Source organism: Gossypium hirsutum, chromosome D10 (assembly GCF_007990345.1).
Source record: "Gossypium hirsutum isolate 1008001.06 chromosome D10, Gossypium_hirsutum_v2.1, whole genome shotgun sequence".
Lineage (NCBI taxonomy): Eukaryota > Viridiplantae > Streptophyta > Magnoliopsida > Malvales > Malvaceae > Gossypium > Gossypium hirsutum.
In genome coordinates, this window is record NC_053446.1 from 66467280 (window position 1) to 66488669 (window position 21390).

Here is a 21390-nt window from a genome sequence, read left to right on the forward strand (position 1 = left end):
CCCGCTCATGCAAGTGCTTCCCCCTAAGGCGGAACACTCTGTTGCAAGGCATTATGCGATTATTTAAGAGAAGACTTGTTAATACTTTCCATATGAGATTGAGAGATCACTTATTTGTTCTAATGAGGAACTTGTTATAACGCAAAATTGTTGTAAGCAAGCTTGTATCGTTCAATTTGCAGCTAAGCTTTCTAGGAGAATTCTTAATGAAAGAGTATACGAGTGATGTTGCAACTTAGTTTATAGTAGATTACTCTCTGGATAAAGCCCCGCAAACATAGGAAATTTCTAAATCCCATAACTAAACTCTTATGTCCATTTCTGATTCTGTAACGATTAATTTTACTTATAAAGACTCAAATGTATTATCTTTAGAACTTTTAATCAATATCATCTATCGGTTGATTCCGACACCAAAGAGTGAAGACATGCTTTTCTAATTGTTTGTAAACAACAAAAATATTAAACTTAATTTAGGGTCAATTAAAGGTAACTCGCATATGATTAAGACATAGGCATGAACATATTCTTTAGCTTGTTCCATAACTTTATTAATTAGCCATTGCTTTTTTTTTAAAAAGCTGATTTATTGCTTGATCAAACATTTTTTTTCTATAATATTCTATGAAAATAAAAAATAAATAAAAAAATCAAAGTTCCTTTCTTTCATCCTAAATAAACTTGTGGGGATCTTTTCCATAAGCCATTGCTAATAAATCTAACGTAAAATAAAATAAAATCTTTTTAGATTGTTTTGAAAACTGAAATCGAATCATATTCCTTGACAGAGTTTGCCATGTGTTCAATAAAATAAAATAAAAATCCAACACAAGATTTTTTTTAAAAAAATTATATAAATAAATAAAACAGATAGATTTCTTTTGTTAAATTATGTTTGAAAAGGCTGATGATGTCGCCATTGGAGGACATGAAAACAGTTAAAAAAGAAGAAGAAAAGATTCTTTCCTGTTGGAAGACATGTTTTGCATCAGCATGATGATGAACAAAGTTGTTTTACAACGTTGCATGTGTTTCTTTTCTTTTTGTTCCATATAAAAGTAACTGGAAAAAGAATATAGTGTGCGGTGCGGTGCGTTTAGTTTACTTTTTGTCTCACGCTACAGTGCCTAATCTCACCGCCACCGCTATTTTTACACTAACCGCAGATAAACGCACCGCTCTTCCAAACTTACCCTTAGACTTTAGTTCATTTACTTTAATTTGTCTTAGGACTTTTTGGACGGGCGGTGTTTTTACCTACGGTTAGTATAAAAATAACGGTGACAATGAAATTAAATACTGTATCGTAAGATAAAAATAAAGCTAAATGTACTGTACTAGAGGTAAACTCTACCTTTATAACGTTATTAGCATACCTAAACTGATAACACTTTAAATTATTGTTGTTACAGTGATCTTGTGAATTTTTCTATTGATAACTTCATATGGTAAAAATTCATGTCATCAATTTGATAGCAGCAATGCCAACAGTCTTTAGTAGCGAGTGACTAAAGCTTCACATTAGCACCTCAAAGTTGAAGGTTCAAGTTTTGGGTATTACATCCCCTCTTTCAATTTTGTAAGCTTGTAATGGTTAATAATATTATCAATTTGACAAGACCAGATTAAAGTAGAAAAATTAAGTCAATTAGTAACTAGTGTATTCCATTTCCACAAATTTTAACCAAAAAAAATTAATTAATGGATTTAATAGTTATTATTTGTGTCAAGACTAAAATCTTAAATATTTGAAAAGTAGGTGTGGGTCAGGACTAAATTTTGAAAAGTACAAGGACTAAAATTGATAAATTCGAAACATACGAAGACTAAAATTAACCAAGTTAGAGTGCATTAATTAGATCCACAACATATGCATAATACACGGGCTAATAACATAATATGACTTTAATAAAAAAACAATTCGAGTTAGACCTAATTCATAAGCCCAATACATAATTTAACTCATAAGGCATAATCTCGAGTTGTGGCTTATTGATCAGGTGCTCACATTTCTCAAAAATAATTTGAATTTGAATATCCGTTATACCAAAAATATATATATAAAATAAACTTTTTTTATAAACAAAACAACATTAAGCGATTACAATAACAAGCATAAAATAAAAAACCCATAATATCCTTTTGAACTAGCTTCCATGCAACATGTGGGGTTTGAAAAATACCTGAATACTGGTGAAACCTATAGCAACATGCTTGGCCATGAAATCCGTAACTGTATTACGAGTTTAATAAGATTACACATAAATCTAAATAACATAGTTTAAACAAATAAAATAGGTAGCAACTAGGAAAAGGAATGAAGAAAAAAACGGAGAGGTTCCCTTTGAGATATAACCAGCTATTTGGGTATCTTAACTGATATTTCGGCCACCTTTTTTTTTTCTTCACTATTCGACAGATGATGGGTATAATTTTCTTTTTCCTTTTTGAATGGGAAAATCTAAGATCACTTTATTATTTTTCCAACTTGCAAGTTTCAATTCTTGAATCTCGAATATGAGTGTAGAATATAAAATATATATCGATAATTATGTCTTGATGTTTATGTTTAAATATGTGTCAGGACAAAAATAATTTAAAGAAAACAAATAATTACGTGGACATTTTAAATTTTATAGAAATTCAAGATGATTGGCATAATCTTTGTTATATAAATTCAAGTTATTTAACTTTCTTTATCTAAATTCTTTTATATACTTAAAAAGTTTTATTTTATTTTCCAAACGGATGATAATGGACTGTTGTACGCCTATATGATGGCCTGAACAGTCAAGTCTGTAGACAATATCTTCATAGGAATCCTTTGTAAGAACTTTCCACCCAGTAACTTCCTTAGGAAGTAGATCATCCATTCATTAATAGTTACATTAAATCTTAACCATCACGTCTCATCTGAAATGACCTAAGGCATATCATAGCACCACTCTACCTAAGCCTATAACACCAAACTGCAAGGGACAACATGTACGTAAGGCTTGAGGCCTTAAGTTGAAAGCAAGCAATTTACATCACCGCCTTCTTGCCTCACTCCTAGTTTGACCTCCTCCTCTTGCTCTGCTCACCTTACTAAACGGCTCTTCAACCTATCAAAATAAAGTGAACCACCCATCTTCGTCTATTTCAAGAGGAAACTAGAAGGGCTTGCTCTCCTCCTTTTTTTTTTTTTTAACTTTCACTAAGTTGTATAATATCTCATTAAATTTTTCAATTTAAAAAAAAATTTTCAACAAACACCTAAAGTTATTGAAAATGTTAATTAAATTTTCTAAAATTCCCATCAAACTCCCTAAATTTTTAAAAATTTTAATTAAACCTCCAAAAATGTCTCAAAATTTATCAAACATATAAAAGAAATAAAGAGTTTGGAATAAGATATCCATAAATAACAGAAAGCAATGATATATGTCAACTAAGAAGTGTTTCCATTAGATTATTGAATAGTCAAACACACTTTGGGAAAGATGTTTCAAAGTAGACACACATCAACCCAAACACCTTTCTCAGCCAATATCTCTAAAAAAACATTTCTTTTTGACCATTTATGAACTCCAACATAACTGTCAGCCATAAACATACATTATATATAAATATATCTAAATTAAAAAAAATCATAAAGATTTTGGATACAATTATTCATGAGATAGTGGCAGTGTATCCAATTCTTATGCACCATTGACATTAAAAAAAACTGATATTTAAATTGGACTTTCGGTCATTTTTTTGGACTTTGATGGGTTCTTTTTTCCATATTTGAGCCTTTAAGCATCTTTAACCAGTCTAATTACAACAATTTTTGCTAAACATTGAAAATTATTGGCTTTAAATGCTTAAATCAAATGTACCAAAAAGCAAGATTTGGATTAGGTAGGGGGCTGCCTATGATTAGAAACATAAAAGATAAATATATATATATTCCCATTGCTTGTTCCAAAATATTATGAACCATTGCTTTTGGGGGAAGAAAAAAACAGTTTCTATAGTTCTTAGAAAGAGGGGAACGAGGGTTTTGCTTTGACATTTCTAGGAAATTCAAACGTGTTCGTAATTAATATTTAACCATTGTTAAGACACGACTTTGTGTTTTAATTAGGGGTTTTAAATATGCTCTCGGTCCTTGTATTTGTGGGGTTTTGCAATTTAGTTCTTTTACTTCTATTTTGCTAAGAATTTAGTCTTGTTATTTGTTTGATTTGAAAACGAGGTCTAATTGATGATTTTGTTAATGAGTTTTCATTAAATTTGAATCTGTAGAATTTTAATGTTGGCTTAAAAGATAAAGTTTGATTGATAATACTATTGCACTTATACATCACAAAGTCATGAGCCTACGATCTTATAAGTCAACGCATTTGATTAAGGAGAACGCCTTGTGAGTTAAGACATTCATGAGTCTAACTTGACGAGCCCACATGCTTGACACGAATAAGATATCTGTCATTCTCATGACACGCATATCCATGTCCCAAGCTTGACAATGCATCTATAAGTTGACTAAATTCGAGGGAATTCTAAACAAATATACAGGTGACATATGACACCTTGAGAACTAAAAAAAAATCCCTTACAAGCTTATTAGTAGTCAAAAAAGGGGTCAAGACACTCTTTCCTCCAACACTCTCAACTCTCTCTTCTCATCTTCCATCATTTCCTTGTAACCACATTCCAATCATCTCAACCTTCCTACGACTCTTCGCCCACTAGGTGATCCGTCACAAACTACCACAACCCCCTCCCCTCCTTATATCAATAAACACATAATTAGTTAACACTATTTCTAATTAGACTTAAAAGCCGAGGGATTTTGAAAAATACAAGCAGTAAGAGCATAAATAAACCTTAATTAAGCTTTTAAACTTGATTTAGAATCCTTATACCTAGTTTTCCATGTTTGCCACAATAGAAAAACCAATATTCTTCAAACTTATTTGGTTAATTAACAATGAACAATGATATATTCTGATGAATGAACAACAACCCAAAACGAAAGTGAGAATGAATTTGATTCTTGTGAGACATGAAAATAATACAAAAAATGTGTTGAATTGAATGTTAATGGAAAATAGTTCATGTTTACCAAAAATTGAAATAGCTATCAAAATATAGTATTTGCATGCCTCATTTCAAATTAAGAAGCTTTGTGGATTTCAATTTCATTGACCATGTTTTGGGTCTTGCCCTTAATTGACGTTGTTTAAAGTTATGGAGAACATATTCTGTCTGAGTCCGAGAATAGTACTTTTTGCATCCTTTGATTTACTTTAACGGTCCAAATTGAAAATTGATCCAAATCCTTAATGGAAATTTAAACTACTATTCGAAATGATTCGAAATTTTTGACAAAAACACATCTCTAAAATTGATATGAATCAAATTAATTCGAGTATTAAAATTTTTGATAAAAAGATATTTTTGGTTTCTTTCAATTTCGATAGTGAGTAAGTTAGTTTTTCCCCCAAAAAATTAAAACATTTTAATTCCTATTAATTTCAAAAATGAGCAACTGAGAAGAATTATTCACGATGTTAATGTTATTTGACAATTGTATGTAATTTTGATTGGTGTAATAATAAATTTAGTTTTCGACGTTTATATATTCTGATAAGGGTGAAGGGAGGGCTAGGAAAGGGCCCTATCCCTTAAAATCAGAAAATCATGTTTTAGACTCTTAAAATCTATAAATTTATAAGTTAATACATAGTAAAATTATAGTTTGGCCCAAAAAATAATAAAATTTTGATATAGTCCTAAAAACGGTAAAAATATAAACCAATATAACGGTGAAATTGTATTTTAGCTCCCATAAAAAAATTATATAACATAATCTCGTCCTCTCCCGAAAAAGTTCCTGGCTTCACCCCTGTATTCTAGTAAATGTTAACAAAATGTGTAAATGTTGTAGAAAAAAGTGTTAAATTAGAACAAAATTGATAGAATGTATACATATCACATGTTAAATTTGTTCAACCAAGACCAAATTGACTGAATGTATAAATTTCGAGCATTAAATTTGCTATTATGCCAATAAAAAAATGTACAGAAAACATTAACATCATGATTAATTACCCCTTAATTGCAAATTAACAAGTTAAACTACTCTAACTTTTTTGAGAGTTATTAGTTTACTCAATATCAAAATTAAAAAAGACGAAAAATAAATTTTACCATAAATTTTAATACCTAACGAGTACGATTCATATTGATTCGATCTAAACCCAAACCAACCATTCAATTAACAGGTATATCTATGATATAAGTTTCTTCTACTTTTTAGGTCGTTAGTTGTCACCTTTTTCATTCCTCCCTGGTTCATATGCTTTATTCCACAGCCTTGTTATCCACCCATTCCTGCATGATCCTTGATATATATATATATTTGCATCCTTTTGAACATTTTCTTTTTTATTTTATAGGGGGATGTAGCTGACAAGGTGATTCGTGCCGGTTTTTCAACAAAAGTGGAGAAAATTAACTAGACAGAACATATAGAACATGTTGTTGTTGCTGTTGCTGCTGCCTATGAAATTTGGCTGGAAATTGAAAGTTTAAGATAAGTGTGTGTATTCTGATAATGGAGTTCATAAGCGAACCCACATATTGTCTCTATGAGTTTTGTCTTTCTTACACACTTGTGGATGATGTTTCAAACATGTCTCAATGAAGACAAACATTACCCCCCAAACCCCCTTTTCTTAAGACAATTTTTTGACATAATCACTTGTTTGGTCCTTCTACTTTACAAAAAAAAATCATTTTAGCTCTCCATTTAATTTTTCATCTCTTTTAGACTTTGAACTTGCCTTGCTTGTCAGATCACCTCAAAATAGATGAAAAAGTTAAAAAACACATTCCAAGAATACTTTAGATTACTCCTCCAAAAGAACAAATCAATTTTTTATTTTCATTTGTCTTAATTGTATTCGAGATATATTTTAGGTCAAATTCTGATATTAATCTCTATATAATAATTTGCTTAATTTTAGTTCATTTATTTTTAGTCACTAAACTTTTCGAAAATTGAAATTTCAATTTTGATCCAAATGATAACAATTAAATTCGTTAGGTTAAATTCTGCTATTAGTCCTGTACTGTACTTAAATTGTAGATTTAGTCCAAGTGTTCCTATTTGATCATTCTTAGTCTCTATACTTTTCAAAGTTTGAAATTTCAATATTGCCATAAATGACAATAGTTAAATGCATTAACAAGCATTTGTGAGTAATATATGGAAATAATAAATTGACATGACATTATAAATATGATAATATATTTTCCGCATAAGATTTTGGAAATAACATAGCTCAAGTTAATGAATTTAATAGTTACTTTTTGGTCAGACTGAAATTTCAAAATTCGAGAGATATAAAGACTAAAAATAACAATATTAAACAACAACAATTAAATGCACAAATTACGCATAATACAATGACTGATATTAGAATTTAACTATATTTTATATACGTTATGATTCGTCGATAACTTAATATATGATTTTTGATAAATTCATGTACATATGTTATGTTTAATTATGGATTTAATTCCTCTGTTTTCTTTTGTAATATTAATATGTTGGAATTGATAATATTATTAGTTGGATAGTTTACGGTGAAGAAGGAGAGTTTTTTTGTCAAAACCAGTGGCGAAGCCACTAAGAGATCCAGGGCGTAATGGCCTCTTAAAATGGTAAATTTTCAATGTAGATTGTTTATAATTTATAAAATTTTAAATTAGTAATGGTAAAATTACATTTTGCGTCTCAAAAAATGATAAAATTTTGATTTAATCTTTTAAAAATTATAAAGATATAAACTATTAAAATGATGAAATTACATTGTTATTATCGTAAAAATATACAATTTAATTTTACCTAAAAAATATTCTAACAACATTAACTTTAATTTATCAAAACAACGTTGGCCAATATCTTTAAGGGCTAACATTTAAATTTATCATTGGTTGAAGAAGATTGGTTAACTCTCCCACATGGTTGATTGAATTTCCATTCTACACGAGTGAATAATAGTAAACTATTATAAAAAAATAATATTTTAGGCAAAATGCTATAGATAAAATGTAATATAATAAATTACATATTAATTTTCCTCTGTTAATTGAATATCGTATATGCAAGTATATGTATCGTAATAAGTAGTATAAAAAAGTCATTCTCGCGTAGAGTTATTACTAATCATAATGCTTATCACCAACTATTAATCTATAACCTTTCCAAATAAAACCAATAATAGGATCTGAAAACTAAAACTAATAAATAAAATTAATAAAGCAAAACTCGAATGAATAATCAATCAATAATAAAAATTTAGGATTACAATTTTATTCACTATATTAGTTAATCGTTCTATCTCCACCTAATTTATCTTAATAAAGTTGATTACGGGCTTGGATATTAAAATTCCCTTAATTCTTTTTTTTAATTATGTAACTAATTTAATCTAATTATTGTGCTATATTCTTACGTCCATAAGTTAGACTCAATGGACTAAGAACAACCCAATTTTGGTTACTCAAGGTAATTATGTATATTCATATCTTAATTAGGAATAAAAATTTGGCCCATCTAATTTAGATTTAAAGTTATTCATTTTATGCTTAACTTTTTTTTAGGTTTTTCCTAATTAATATTTAGTCAGATTATTATCAATAAAGAATAAATAACCAAATTCTTATCAACAATAAAAAGAATGAAAATAGAAATTTTCAAGTAATGGAAAAATAGAAAAACTTTTCTAAAGAATAACAAGAATTAATCATGAAAAAAGAGAAAATTTTGAGTCTTCTTGTTGACTTTCCGTCAATACTTGATGTTTGAAGGCTTCGGTGGCTTCTCTTCTTTTCCCACACAATTCTCGCGAGGTTATGTCCATTTTATACTTTTTTTTTAAGATTCACAACCTTAAATAAGAATGTATTTTAATCGTGCTGCTCTAGTAATCTTGCATAATTCACACATTCCTATGGACATGACTTGAATTAATTTTAGTGAATCTTAACTCACTATTAAAAACATAAATTTATTGCTGACCGAATGTTAACTCGATTGAAATAGACATTATTATTAATGTAAGAGGATGTGTTAAAAATATAAATTTATCGATTCGAGATAATATCAAAATCTAAACATATATCCTATCCCGAAAATCTTTATCATTATACTTAAAATTTATCTCATTTTATTATTATTTTAAATTCGTAATCTCAATAAAAAACACAAAAATTAACATTCAAACGTGAACCCAAGCCCACATCACGAGAAATGAACCGGCCCAAACGGTAGACAGTAACTCCTTGAAAACGACGTCATTTAAGTCATTGGTCTTCCATTATTCATTTGAAAAAGAAGGAAACCAGTAAGATATTTCTCTCTTGAAACCCTCCCCCCCCTTCCCCAAGAAAAAAATTCTAATAATTATTTTATTTTCCATTATCTTTCCCACTCTTTTCTTTTTTTTTTCTCAAAAAAATAAATTTATATTTAATTTCTCTAAAAAAGGATTATTACCATTTTCCCCAAGCTCTTTCTCTCCCTAACAAAAAGGGGTCGTTTATCTTGTTCCGTTTCGGTTATTTTAGGGTTTCGTTTAATCAAAGGCCGTTGAAGGAGGACGATTTAATGGCGGCTGCGACGGCGCAAGGGATGGACCCAGCTGTACTAGACGATATAATCAGACGGCTAACGGAAGTCCGGTCAGCCAGGCCAGGGAAACAAGTGCAATTATCTGAATCTGAGATCAAACAGCTTTGTGTTGCTTCGAAAGATATCTTCGTTCAACAACCTAATTTGCTTGAACTCGAAGCACCCATCAAAATTTGCGGTAAAGTTTTTGGGCTTTTTTTTAAAAAAAAATTTTAGCTTTATGTTTCGTTGGGGATTGTTATTAGAAAATATTTTGTGGGTTTTGAAGGAAAGCTGAGGATTTAACATGTATTAAATAGGTCGTGATAGGTTCGGTAAAGGTTGTAGTTTTGTAAGTGTTAAATATATAATGTTTTAGGGAATAAGATTCTTTTTAAAAAAATGGGGTTTCAATATTTAAGATTTTTGAACCAGATAGAGGTGATTTTCACCTTTTTAAAGCTTAATTCATCCTTTTTTTGGAGATGGAAATTGGGTTCCTGTTATTTTGTTTTAACTGTTTGATTGATATATGAAGCAAATAAAATCATATATATGACATGTTTGAATATGATTGTAAACTCGAATGAATAGAAATGGAGATATCATTCAAATGGGACTTAATAGTACTACCATCATTTTCCTGTATCTTAATTGTAAAATTTTTGTTTGTGTTTTTAGGTGACATACATGGGCAATATAGTGACTTACTAAGGCTGTTCGAGTATGGGGGTTTTCCTCCTCATGCTAATTACCTATTTCTAGGCGACTATGTTGATCGTGGCAAGCAGAGTTTGGAAACTATATGTCTTTTACTTGCTTATAAGATTAAGTACCCAGAGAACTTTTTTCTATTGCGAGGAAACCATGAATGTGCATCTATTAATCGGATATATGGATTTTATGATGAATGCAAACGACGGTTTAATGTGAGACTGTGGAAATGCTTTACTGAGTGCTTTAACTGTCTTCCTGTGGCGGCTCTTATAGATGACAAAATATTGTGTATGCATGGTGGTCTTTCCCCTGACTTGACAAACCTGGATCAAATTAGAAACTTATCTCGTCCAACTGCAATTCCTGACACCGGTTTGCTGTGTGATTTGCTCTGGTCTGACCCTGATAGAGATGTTAAAGGATGGGGAATGAATGACAGAGGAGTTTCGTACACCTTTGGTGCGGATAAGGTGTCTGAATTCTTAGCAAAGCATGATTTAGATCTTGTTTGCCGTGCGCATCAGGTTGTTACTTGTCTGCACTTTTTCCACCCATCTATTGAGTGTTGTTTAATTTTGATGGTAAACTGGTTATTTTTGTGTAGGTTGTGGAGGATGGTTACGAATTCTTTGCTGATAGGCAACTTGTTACAATATTTTCAGCACCTAACTATTGTGGTGAATTTGATAATGCTGGTGCGATGATGAGTGTCGATGAAAACCTGATGTGTTCTTTCCAGATTCTCAAGCCAGCAGAGAAAAAAGCAAAGTTCATGCCCACTAAAATGTAATGGTTGCAGCTATCAACATTTAATGGCTTGCAAGTCTTTACGAAGGTCAGCTAAATAGAGTTGTTTTTGTTTTCTTTAAATTCTTTTTCCTTCTATTGATGATTTTTTTTTGGCTGCTGACTGCCATTGTTTGTCGTTTACAACATATCAATCAAGTGTTTCTATTATGTGGTTGTGAGTGTAGGAATAAATCAAGTTAGTGACTTCAGCTGACATATTGATTTTAATGTATGTATTATTGTCTGAACACTGATATACATCGCAAAGATGTGCTATGAGAGAAGAGAGTTTGAGATATCCTTATTCATTAATGGTGGTTACTTTCCTCTGTGTTTACTTTAGAAGTTTTCAGCATTTTCAGGTATCTCTTATGTTTATGATGTTAACAAAAGCGTTTAGGTGGCAATAATATTGAGTCATTATCAGAATCATTGTTATCATAAAGCACTTTTTATTCAAACCAATCATGAAATGTTCATAATTTCATTTGATGGTCCAACTTCAGAAACTGAAGAAAATACATTCTTTGACCTCTCTTTCTCTCTTTGAAGATTCAGGCTGTATGATTATCTGGATCACCTCTAAGTAGAGAATATTCAAAAGTCGAAAAAGGCTTCTAATGGGGAAGAATGGAAATGATTTTCTTTCTATTGTATAATTTAGTGATCAACCCCCCTATCCTCAGTATCTACTTGCTCGATTGTCCGCCTTCTTCTCCTTCAATGTACTCTTTTGTCGGTTCTGAATATTGGTGATTGGTAATGAGATTTTAGTTTTCTTATTGTCATAATGCTACATTCAAAACAATGAATCTTTTTTCTCCTTAAAGTCATATGATGCTTATTGTAATTGTTACTTATGTTTCTTATTTTCTTTATTTACCAGTATTTGCTATTCATTTGGTTATTAAATGTAAAGGTACCATGAGGACCTTTGAACTAGGAGTCAAATTGCATCTTGCCCCCTTTTTTCAAAAAATGGGTAAATTAGTTCCTATACGTTAGATAGAAAAACAAAATAATTCTTTCTGTTATAAATTTGATCCATAACTACTGTAAAAAAACTGGTGTGGCTGACCAGACAGTTACACATGGCGTGCCATAATACCTCTTGTTGACGTATGGGGACCAATTTTAATAGTAAAAATGGATGAAATTTTTAATAGAAGGATCAGTTTGCTATTTGACCTAACGTACCGGGACTAATTTGCTCATTTTTTGAGTTGAGGGCAAAATGCAATCGAACTCCTAGTACATGGGCCTTCATGGTACTTTTACTGATATTAAATGTCATAACAACAATCAGTGCTACTTTGTATTATTTATTGTCTCTTTTTTCTCTGATGTAGTTATCCATCAGCCTCCAAAAATGGTTGAAACTGAAGACTGCTGGCACCCAAACTTTTGCTAGAGGAGATGCAAGTGATGGCTTTATGGATACTGTTTGTAGGGTAAAAAGGTTTTCAAGTCTGCTTTCGTGTAGCATAAGCCGCCACTGTATTTCTCTTAATTCTTCTTCTCTATTTTCCCCTCCATTTTCTATCTTTTTTCTTTATAGCAGTTAATCTGCGGTTCATGTATAGATATATCTGGTCTGACAGCTCATAGTCGTGCTTTGAGTTGTTGGAACAATAAAATATGGCCGCTTTTGTCGTCAAAGGATTTTTTTTCGTATTTCGCAGACTTTTTGCTAATTGAGATGTTTGTATTGGGTATGTTTAGGTGCAATCAAATGTTATGAGATGATTAGCTGCAATTAAGAGCCTGTTGCTCACGTGTAATGATTAATTTTGTTTTTGAACATTTATCTGTCTCTTTGGTGTATGAGAATGAATAATGCTTAAGTGGTAGCATCATGAATCTACATGGTGACCCTGTTATTTCATGGTAAGAAGGGGTAAAGAAAATGCCCGGAGCTATTTTCGAGCATCTTATTGCGAGTTTTATATAGAAACCTCATAGCCAGAGAAGTATAGGCTAGCATTTTCAGTGCTCTTTGCTAATTAGGGCTCCCTTGGAATATGCATGTTGGGATGGGAGGGATTTCCCACCTTGCTGAAGCGTTCCTCTCCCTCCCGCCGTGCTTTCTGTCATGATCTTAGAAACGAACTATGAATCTCATATCAACTAGGTATGGAAGTGTTTACAATATCTTCGACTTGTGAGGTGTCTCTTGCTGTTCAAACTATGAGGTCTAAGGGGTCAAAGCGGGTAATATCTTGTAGATTGGTGTTGATTGGGGGTGCATGGTGGGAGGGGATTTCCTAATGTGTTGAACTGGGTGCCGTGTCATGATCTTCAAAAGAAAATCATGAATCTAATATTGATTTTTTATTAGTAGTCAACTTAGTACTTGTGAGGTGTGTTTTGTTTACGTAACTGTAAGGTTTAATGCGTCAAAGTCTGTAATATATAAGCAAGTGTGGGCACCGTTTTCAACTTGTGAGGTGTTCTTGCCTCATAAAACTCAAAGGTCTAGTAATTGAGGTGCTAATTGATTTGTCTTAATATATATATATATTGTATTCTTTGACGTGATCCAATACTAAACCTTATTGGATGAAATGATTAAGAAGTCAATGTTGTTTAAGTTCGAGTATTGTAGTTAATTTTGTTTTAGGGTCTAACTTGATTTAAAATTTAATTGGAGTCTAACGTGATTTGAACATTAAGAACTAAAGGTTGGTCAAGGAACCAAGATTTTCAACACTATCGAGATGTTGATTCGATTGGTCTACTCGTTTTTTTATTAAATAAATTATTAAAGGGTTATAAAAATAAAAAATTAATTCAATTGATTTAATTAAAAAAAATTCAATTGGTACGAACCCATTTTTGATTAATCAATTAATAGTGGTCTTGTTTGAGAAATTTTTTTTATCCTAGAGGATACAGTGCACAGATTGAACCTCCAATGGATAAAAGAAAATTTCATTTTACTCCATTATTATTATTTCTCTAGTGTAATAATAATTTTAACTATTATTTAATATAACATGATTTTAATATCTTATTATTTAATGTAAATATAATATAGACATATTTTATATTATAGTATTAAATTTAAAGTCTTTAATAATGATTTTTTATTTTAATTTCATCATTGTTACATTTGAATTCAAAAAATTTTTCATTGCTGATTTTAATCTCAAGTATTTTACTAAAAAAAGACTCATTTCTAACATTATTTATTGGAATGGTTCAAAAAAGGCAAAATGTGTTTACGTGGAAGCGTTTTAAAGAGAAATTTTAGAAAAATGCCTTCTCATGGAAGCGTTTTTACTATGTCAGCAAAAGTACGCTGATGTGGAAGTACTTGCGCTAACATGGCAAATAACTCAAAAACTTAGAAAAAAACACGAACTAAAGCGCACTCACGTCAGCGTGCTTTTGTCATGTCAGCAAAAGCACGTTGACGTGGAAGCGCTTTTACTGATATGACAAACGTGCTCCCACAAGAAAGCGCTTTTTTAAAATTTTTCCTAAAATGCTTCCACATAGGCGCATTTTGGGTTTTTTGCTCTATTCCGGTAAATAATCTTTTAAATGGCCCATTTCCACAAATAATGTTGAAAATGACGTTTTTTAGTAAAATACTCTTTAGTCTCATCATTATAATAATCAATTCACTCCAATATTTTCTAAAAACCATTTTTAAATAAAAACAATTTTTCTTCAAAAAATTAGAAAATGAAAAAAAAAGGGCGCCCACTCTTTCCCATCATTTCTACACTCTTCAAAATTCAATTTAAAAAGTTGAAAAAAAAAAAGGAAATAAATTTAAATTTGTTTCGACCCCCTCGGTTTCTTTTGCGCTTTGACGTAGGGTTTACTAACACTCTTTTTCTTTTTTTCTAACCACCAGATTCCAATTTAAATCAAATATTTTTTTCAAATTAATTTCCATTCTATCTTCTTCATTTCTTATTATTTTCGTTTAAATTTTAAGTTTTTACTTGAAAAAATATATCTTTCCTTTTACTAAACGAAAGAGTTTATAATGAATCTACCGGATCCGTCGTCGGAGTTACTAGCAGCGAGTGGCGGCGACACCGTGAAGATATTCGACATCAAGCTTGAACCGAACGATCCTTGCGTTTTAAGTTACTCGCCTTCTCCGAGTTGCATTGTCAACTCGGTTAAATGGAACCACACTAGTAAGCTCGTTTTTCTTTTGCTATTTTAAAATTAGAGCTATTTATTTTATTTTTTTCACATTTCTGCTGCTACGATCTGTTTGGTTGCTGCAAATGTGATTTCTTTGTTTCTTTTTTTGTCTTTTTTATTGGATAAAAATGTAAATTGAAATTAATAATTTATTGAATTGAACGGATTAGGTTCGCATTTTAACTTAAATAAGTGGAATTTTTAAATTTAGAACATTACTTAAGATGAATTTAGCAATTACGCTGGGAATTTAAGTATTTTGTTTTTGGATTTATTTGTATATGGTTGTTTGAACTGATTCTGGCTGAGCAAATGTTATGGCAGATTTAGTGGTGGCGAGTGCCGGAGAGGATAAGAAGATATCCTTGTGGCGGAAAAATGGGCAGAGGATTGGGACAATTCCGGTTGATGGGACTGATAGTGGAGATAGCATTGAGGTAATCCTTCTCTAGATTTAGTTAACTGTTGAATATTGTTGAAATACTTTTAGTTTTATTGTTTTGAATCGAAGCGAAATTTTTTTTGGAGTGGGATATAATGTTCATTTCCAGGTAGATCATGCATGTTAAATTCCGAAATTGTTATACTTTATGTTTCTAACCATATTGTTACGCATAAGGTCTTTAGTTGTGAATGCATACATCACGAAATAGAAGTTACCAATAGGATGTGTGTTGTGGATTGGCAGCTGACTTAAAAGATATTTTGAATAAAACTCATTGTAGATTATTAAATCATGTAGTAAATTGAGTTACTATTGAACAAAAGAGAGAAGTTTCATGCTTTCTGAACTTTCTTCTTTATTAATGTGGACGAGTTGTGCCATGCATTATTGTCTGTAGTGTAGGGCTATAATGAACAAAATATCATCGTGACTTGAAATTTCTGTCTATACAATTACCATATGTTTCTATCTGACATTAGTGGAGGTACTTAGCAAGAGAGGAGGATGCGCTTAAGTAGCATGGACAGATAAGCTTGCTTCAAACATTTAGCACTTTGCATTGCATTTGAATGATGTCCTTTTCCTCAAATTTGATGTCACAATGCTTTAGGCAAAAAAAAAAAAAAAAAGGGAAAAAAGAAAACGAGTTTGTGGCCTAATTTACGAAACTAAAATCCTCAAGTTTTTGACTCGACACCCAAAATTGATTATTCGTTGATGACACCTGAAATTGCTTATTCATTAATGTCAGGCCTTGATTAGTTTACATGGTTACTGAAGTTATATATAATTATTTCCATGGCATTCTTTGTCAAATTTAACAAGCAGAATATCCCTTTTATTTACAGGAGTCCATTTTAGCTATTAGCTTTAGCAACAAGGGATCCAGATACATATGTTCAGGAGGAAGTGGTCAAGTTGTAAGAATATGGGATTTACAGCGGAAGCGTTGCATCAAATGGTTAAGGGGTCATACCAGCTCAATAACAGGTGTTATGTATAACTGCAAAGATGAGCACTTGGCCTCCATCAGCCTAAGTGGGGATCTGATACTTCACAACCTTGCCTCTGGGGCAAAGGCTGCTGAATTAAAAGATCCCGATGCACAGGTTGTTGAGTTTGTTGCATTTGGGTGCTTATGTTAAGTTCTTAGTCATGTTTGCAAGCTAATTTTCCTCTGATGGATTTAAGACCAGGAACTAAAGGTACTTGATTATTCGCGGATTAGTCGACACATTTTGGTGACTGCAGGTGATGATGGATCTGTCCATTTATGGGATACCACTGGTCGTGGCCCAAAGGTTCTCTTCTCTCTGTCTGTCTTAATATTCTTGATGTTCTAAGCATATATGTAATCCACTGGCTTTTACAGGTCTCTTGGTTGAAACAGCACTCTGCTCCGACAGCTGGCATTAGTTTCTCACCCTCCAATGATAAGGTCTCATTGTTTCTTCTTTTCCTTATTAAGGCTTAATTAAAGGAATAGGCTGACCTTTTCTGGAAGGTTGAGATGAAGGAATTTTTTTTTAATGGTTAAGACATCTTTCAAAAATTGTCAAATATTCTGACATTTCATTATTCTTTTTCCTTTTCAACAGATTATTGCTAGTGTTGGGTTGGATAAGAAGCTATACACTTATGACTCAGGGTCTAGAAGACCCTCAGCTTTCATTTCATATGAGGCACCTTTTTCTTCATTGGCATTTAAAGATGATGGTTGGACACTGGCAGCTGGTACTGGTAATGGTAGAGTGGTGTTCTATGATATTCGGGGAAAACTACAGCCTTTTACTGTTCTTCGTGCTTATAGTAGTTCGGAGGTTGGTTATCTTTTGCTCTATTATCACTTTTTAATATAAAAAGAGACCCAGGCCCTGACAAGTTCTTGTAGTTTGCACTTGCTTTCTATTTTCCTTCAAGAACTCTAACTTGATATGGAATTTTGAATGGTATTTGTATAAAAGATCATGTTCTATAATGGAACTAATGATATTAATTGGATGTCACTGCTTGCTTGTTTGTGCTCCAACTTCAACGTCTTTTGTGTAAATAGAAAGTAATAAGCCTTATTCCTTTAACCATTTTAAATCCTAAGTGTTTATAGCATCTATCAGGCTGTTTCAAGTTTATGTTGGCAAAGATCAAAACCAACCATTGTTAATGAGAGTACTTGCACTGCTGAGACTGCTCTTTTGGGATGTGCAATGGAGGATTCTGTTCTTATGCCAGACCCACTTCCATCTGTGACATCAACAAGCCTTTCGTCATCCACAGCAGTTTCTGGTTCTCGTGTCACTGGTCGTTCAGGTCCTGCAGAAGTATCTTCTCTTACTAGTAGTAGTGGATCAACATCAAGCACACTCAATCTCTCTTCTTCTCTCGAAACACCAATTAGAAGCCATCTATGGCCAGGTGGAACACTAACGAGATTACATGCTCCTCGTTCTACATTCAATTTCAAGGATGATATGGAGGTATTTTCCCCTCTTGTGGATGTTCATCCTATTACACCCTCGCTGGATAAGCTGTGGGATGGTCATGATGGTGCAAAGAAAGAGCACCTACCCAATGATAAGAAGCCATCCTCCCTGCTGTTTCCTTCTAGCAGGAGGTTTGCTTTTGCTGATGATGGAGCCAGTGATCACCCAATACTTGATTGGAAGTCCAGTTCAATGTCTCAACAGGTTTTTTGCTTTTTGCTTTTTATTATTGATAATGGTAATGCGTAACATATTTATTTTGATTTTTTTTGTACAAGATATTACTTTAAATCTTCATTGTAATGTTCTGCTAGTTTCATGCAAGTATATGAGTTGATCCTAAGTTGTCATTTTTGCATAGAATGGGAATGTGGTCTTTTTGTGCATTATGTTGTATGTTTGGAGCATTATGAGTGTTTGTATTAACAAGTCCAATAGATCAATTGTGTTTTAGTATGGGTTTGCATGTTTTGAGTATTTCTCTGATTTACAATTGCAGACAACTTACTATCATCTGCAGTGGGATGTCATTTCCAACAACTTTCATTTCTCTTAATAAATGAATTAGCTAAGCTTGATTCACAGGCTATTATATCCTATGTTCTTTAGTCATAGAACTGTTTCTGATACTTAATTTGGTTTTTTGAGAGCAATCGATATGGCTTTTCAGTCTGTTTCCCCATAATGATGTTTGTACACCACTTATCTTTACAGGATGTGACGAAGTCTTTTACAGCTTTGGAATCTACCCCTACACCATCTTCCAAGAGTGAAGAGACCTCCATCACTCCTCCAGAAGCTTGGGGTGGTGAGAAGATATCTGACAAATTTGCTCACCTTCGCCAGCTGCCATCTCGTTTTGGGATGCCAGCTTCTGGTGGTCTGACAACGAGCTCTATTTATGCTGGACAAGATCAGTCGTCAAAGCTCAGTCAGACCAGTTCTAACCTGAGCTATGAAAATTTGCACACGAAAGATGCCTCTTCAAATCAGGAGGCTTCTTCATTGGGATTTCCTGAACATTTCTCCTCGAGCTCCATGTCTGCTTTATCTTTTGGTTCAAAAGGCATTACTAGAGCTGGCAGCCTTGACTCACCAAAACTAGCATCTTTAGCACCGCCTCGAAGGTTTTCAACATATGCTGAGAGAATTAGTACTACATCTGCTTTTAGTGATGGAACATCCCATTTGGTGGCTTCTCCAAAAACAAAGAAAACGGGAGCTGAAACCAGAGAAGAGCTGTTTAATAGCCTGTTATCGAGGTCTGATTCATTGACTGCAGCGGCATCAGGAGTTCTTCCAGCAATGAATGTATGATATCTGGTTTGGTTAAATAACTATTCACTACATGAATTTCTCTAATCACTTTAGTCTTTTTATGCATTTGAGTAGTGAAGTCATCCTGGATGAAGGATTTTTACGAATTTCTATATATTTCATTGTTTTTTTTCCGGGCATGACACTGCATTGATTGTGACCATAATAGGGAGGAACATTACTACCCCCCAAGGCATCTCAGCAAGATCCTCAACAAGGAAGCAACTTTACTCTTCAGCTATTTCAACGAACTCTAGAAGAAACCCTCGATTCATTTCAGAAATCCATTCATGGAGATATGAGGAACTTGCATATTGAAATTTTAAGACAATTCCACATGCAGGAGGTATTTTCATCCTTTCCTTTATGTTGCTTTGGCTTTCATGTACATATTCTCAGCTCTAATTTGTGGAAATTATTGGAACAGATGGAGATGTCTCGTGTGATGAGCTCCATATTACAGAACCAAGCTGAACTGATGGAAGAGGTTAAGTCTCTCCGGAAAGAAAATCAGCAGCTTCGTCAATTGCTTTGAGCTCTGATTAAACAACATTATCGTGTCTGGTTAGTGAATGCCTCTTCTGATCACCTTGCTGTAACTTCTGTTTCATCGGTAGGTTTGTCTCATATCAGAGTAAAAGTCCTTACAAATGTGAGGCTAAGATTTTTACTTTTCAGAAACATGTATATAAATGCTTCTTGGTTGATTGAAAATGAAGCATTTAACACGGCTATCTTAGTACATAGAGTTCCCTGAATTTACTACATTTTGATTTGTGTAACCTTATTAAAACAAGTCTTCAGTAGAAAGTTGAGTCGCTACTTTGTTCTTATTGTTTATAGGAAGAATAAATTATGTGAACTCAACTTTCTTAAGCACACAAACTTTTGTGAATTTAGATTAAAAGAGAGTTTAGTTCACAAAATGTTTGATTAACCGGACAATTAGCGCATTACAAAGATAAAAGTTGAAATAATTCTAGACTCAAAGATATTTAATTATCAGTTTGTTCTCAGTAAATAGTAAATGAGTAAAAAGTATTTAATACTTTATGATGATTTTGATTAAGAAAAATTTTATGGAATGATTAATATAATTTATTAAACAGTTAAAAGTTTCAAAATGATTAATGTCGGTTCTTTTTATAATACTCGGGTGGGGATGGGCATCATATAGTTTAAGCTTGTGTCAACCGAGTACTTGATAAGAAAATTTAATCATCATTCCACATAAATCAAGATTAGCATAAATCTGTTTTATACATTTTGTTATAAGAGATCGTACATATTTTTGTTATGTCATATAAAAGTATACATGTTATATGTTTCGAGTGACATTGCATCATCTAATTTTAATTGAAAAAGTGAGTTGTAAATTTAAATGGGTCGTTTTACTATTTAAATAATGAATTTAACCATTTAACAACTAATGAGTTATTTAGAATTTCTTTCTTCGGTTTAAATTGATTAATTTCAATCAAATAGATGCAAATGAAGAACCAATGAATAAGAAGATAAATTTTTGAAAAAATAAGCAAATTGGGAGGCCGGAAGCCAGCATTAGATATATAGCAAACAATCACTTCATTCAAAGCTTATAGTATATAGCAATCCAATTCTTATAAAAAAAATACATACACGCACTTAATGAAATTAGATATCTCGGCAAAGTGCATTCCAGTGTTGATTAGATAAACTGCATCAAGAAGAAAAATGGTATGTACATATCATCATCTCTTATGTATAATAATTAAAAATATGAAATAATAAAATGATATTCAAAATTTAGTTTTTCTAGAAAAATATTCAAAGTTCTTATTTTT

The 21390-nt window shown here is 32.1% G+C and overlaps 2 protein-coding genes across 3 annotated transcripts; both read left to right on the top strand.

The window, feature by feature from the left end:
- The first annotated feature begins 9369 nt into the window (after positions 1–9369).
- On the top strand, positions 9370–12961 carry LOC107935328 (serine/threonine-protein phosphatase PP1 isozyme 4). Of its 2 annotated transcripts, none has more exons than XM_041103740.1 (4): positions 9370–9851; positions 10334–10893; positions 10974–11204; positions 12508–12961. In XM_041103740.1, the coding sequence occupies exons 1-3, from the start codon at positions 9650–9652 to the stop codon at positions 11157–11159; spliced, it is 948 nt and encodes a 315-aa protein (XP_040959674.1). In that variant the 5' UTR covers positions 9370–9649; the 3' UTR covers positions 11160–11204; positions 12508–12961. The 2 variants fall into 2 exon arrangements, 1 of the variants encoding a protein (XP_040959674.1); XR_005919963.1 differs by having other exon boundaries at positions 9399–9851; positions 10974–11917.
- Positions 12962–14927: 1966 nt separating this feature from the next.
- Positions 14928–20377, top strand: LOC107935327 (protein NEDD1). Its single transcript, XM_016867898.2, has 10 exons — positions 14928–15315; positions 15650–15762; positions 16619–16879; positions 16967–17071; positions 17143–17208; positions 17369–17590; positions 17885–18454; positions 18965–19561; positions 19737–19913; positions 19995–20377. Exons 1-10 carry the CDS (start codon positions 15159–15161, stop codon positions 20100–20102), a joined length of 2376 nt encoding a protein of 791 aa, XP_016723387.2. The 5' UTR covers positions 14928–15158; the 3' UTR covers positions 20103–20377.
- The last annotated feature ends 1013 nt before the right edge of the window (positions 20378–21390 follow it).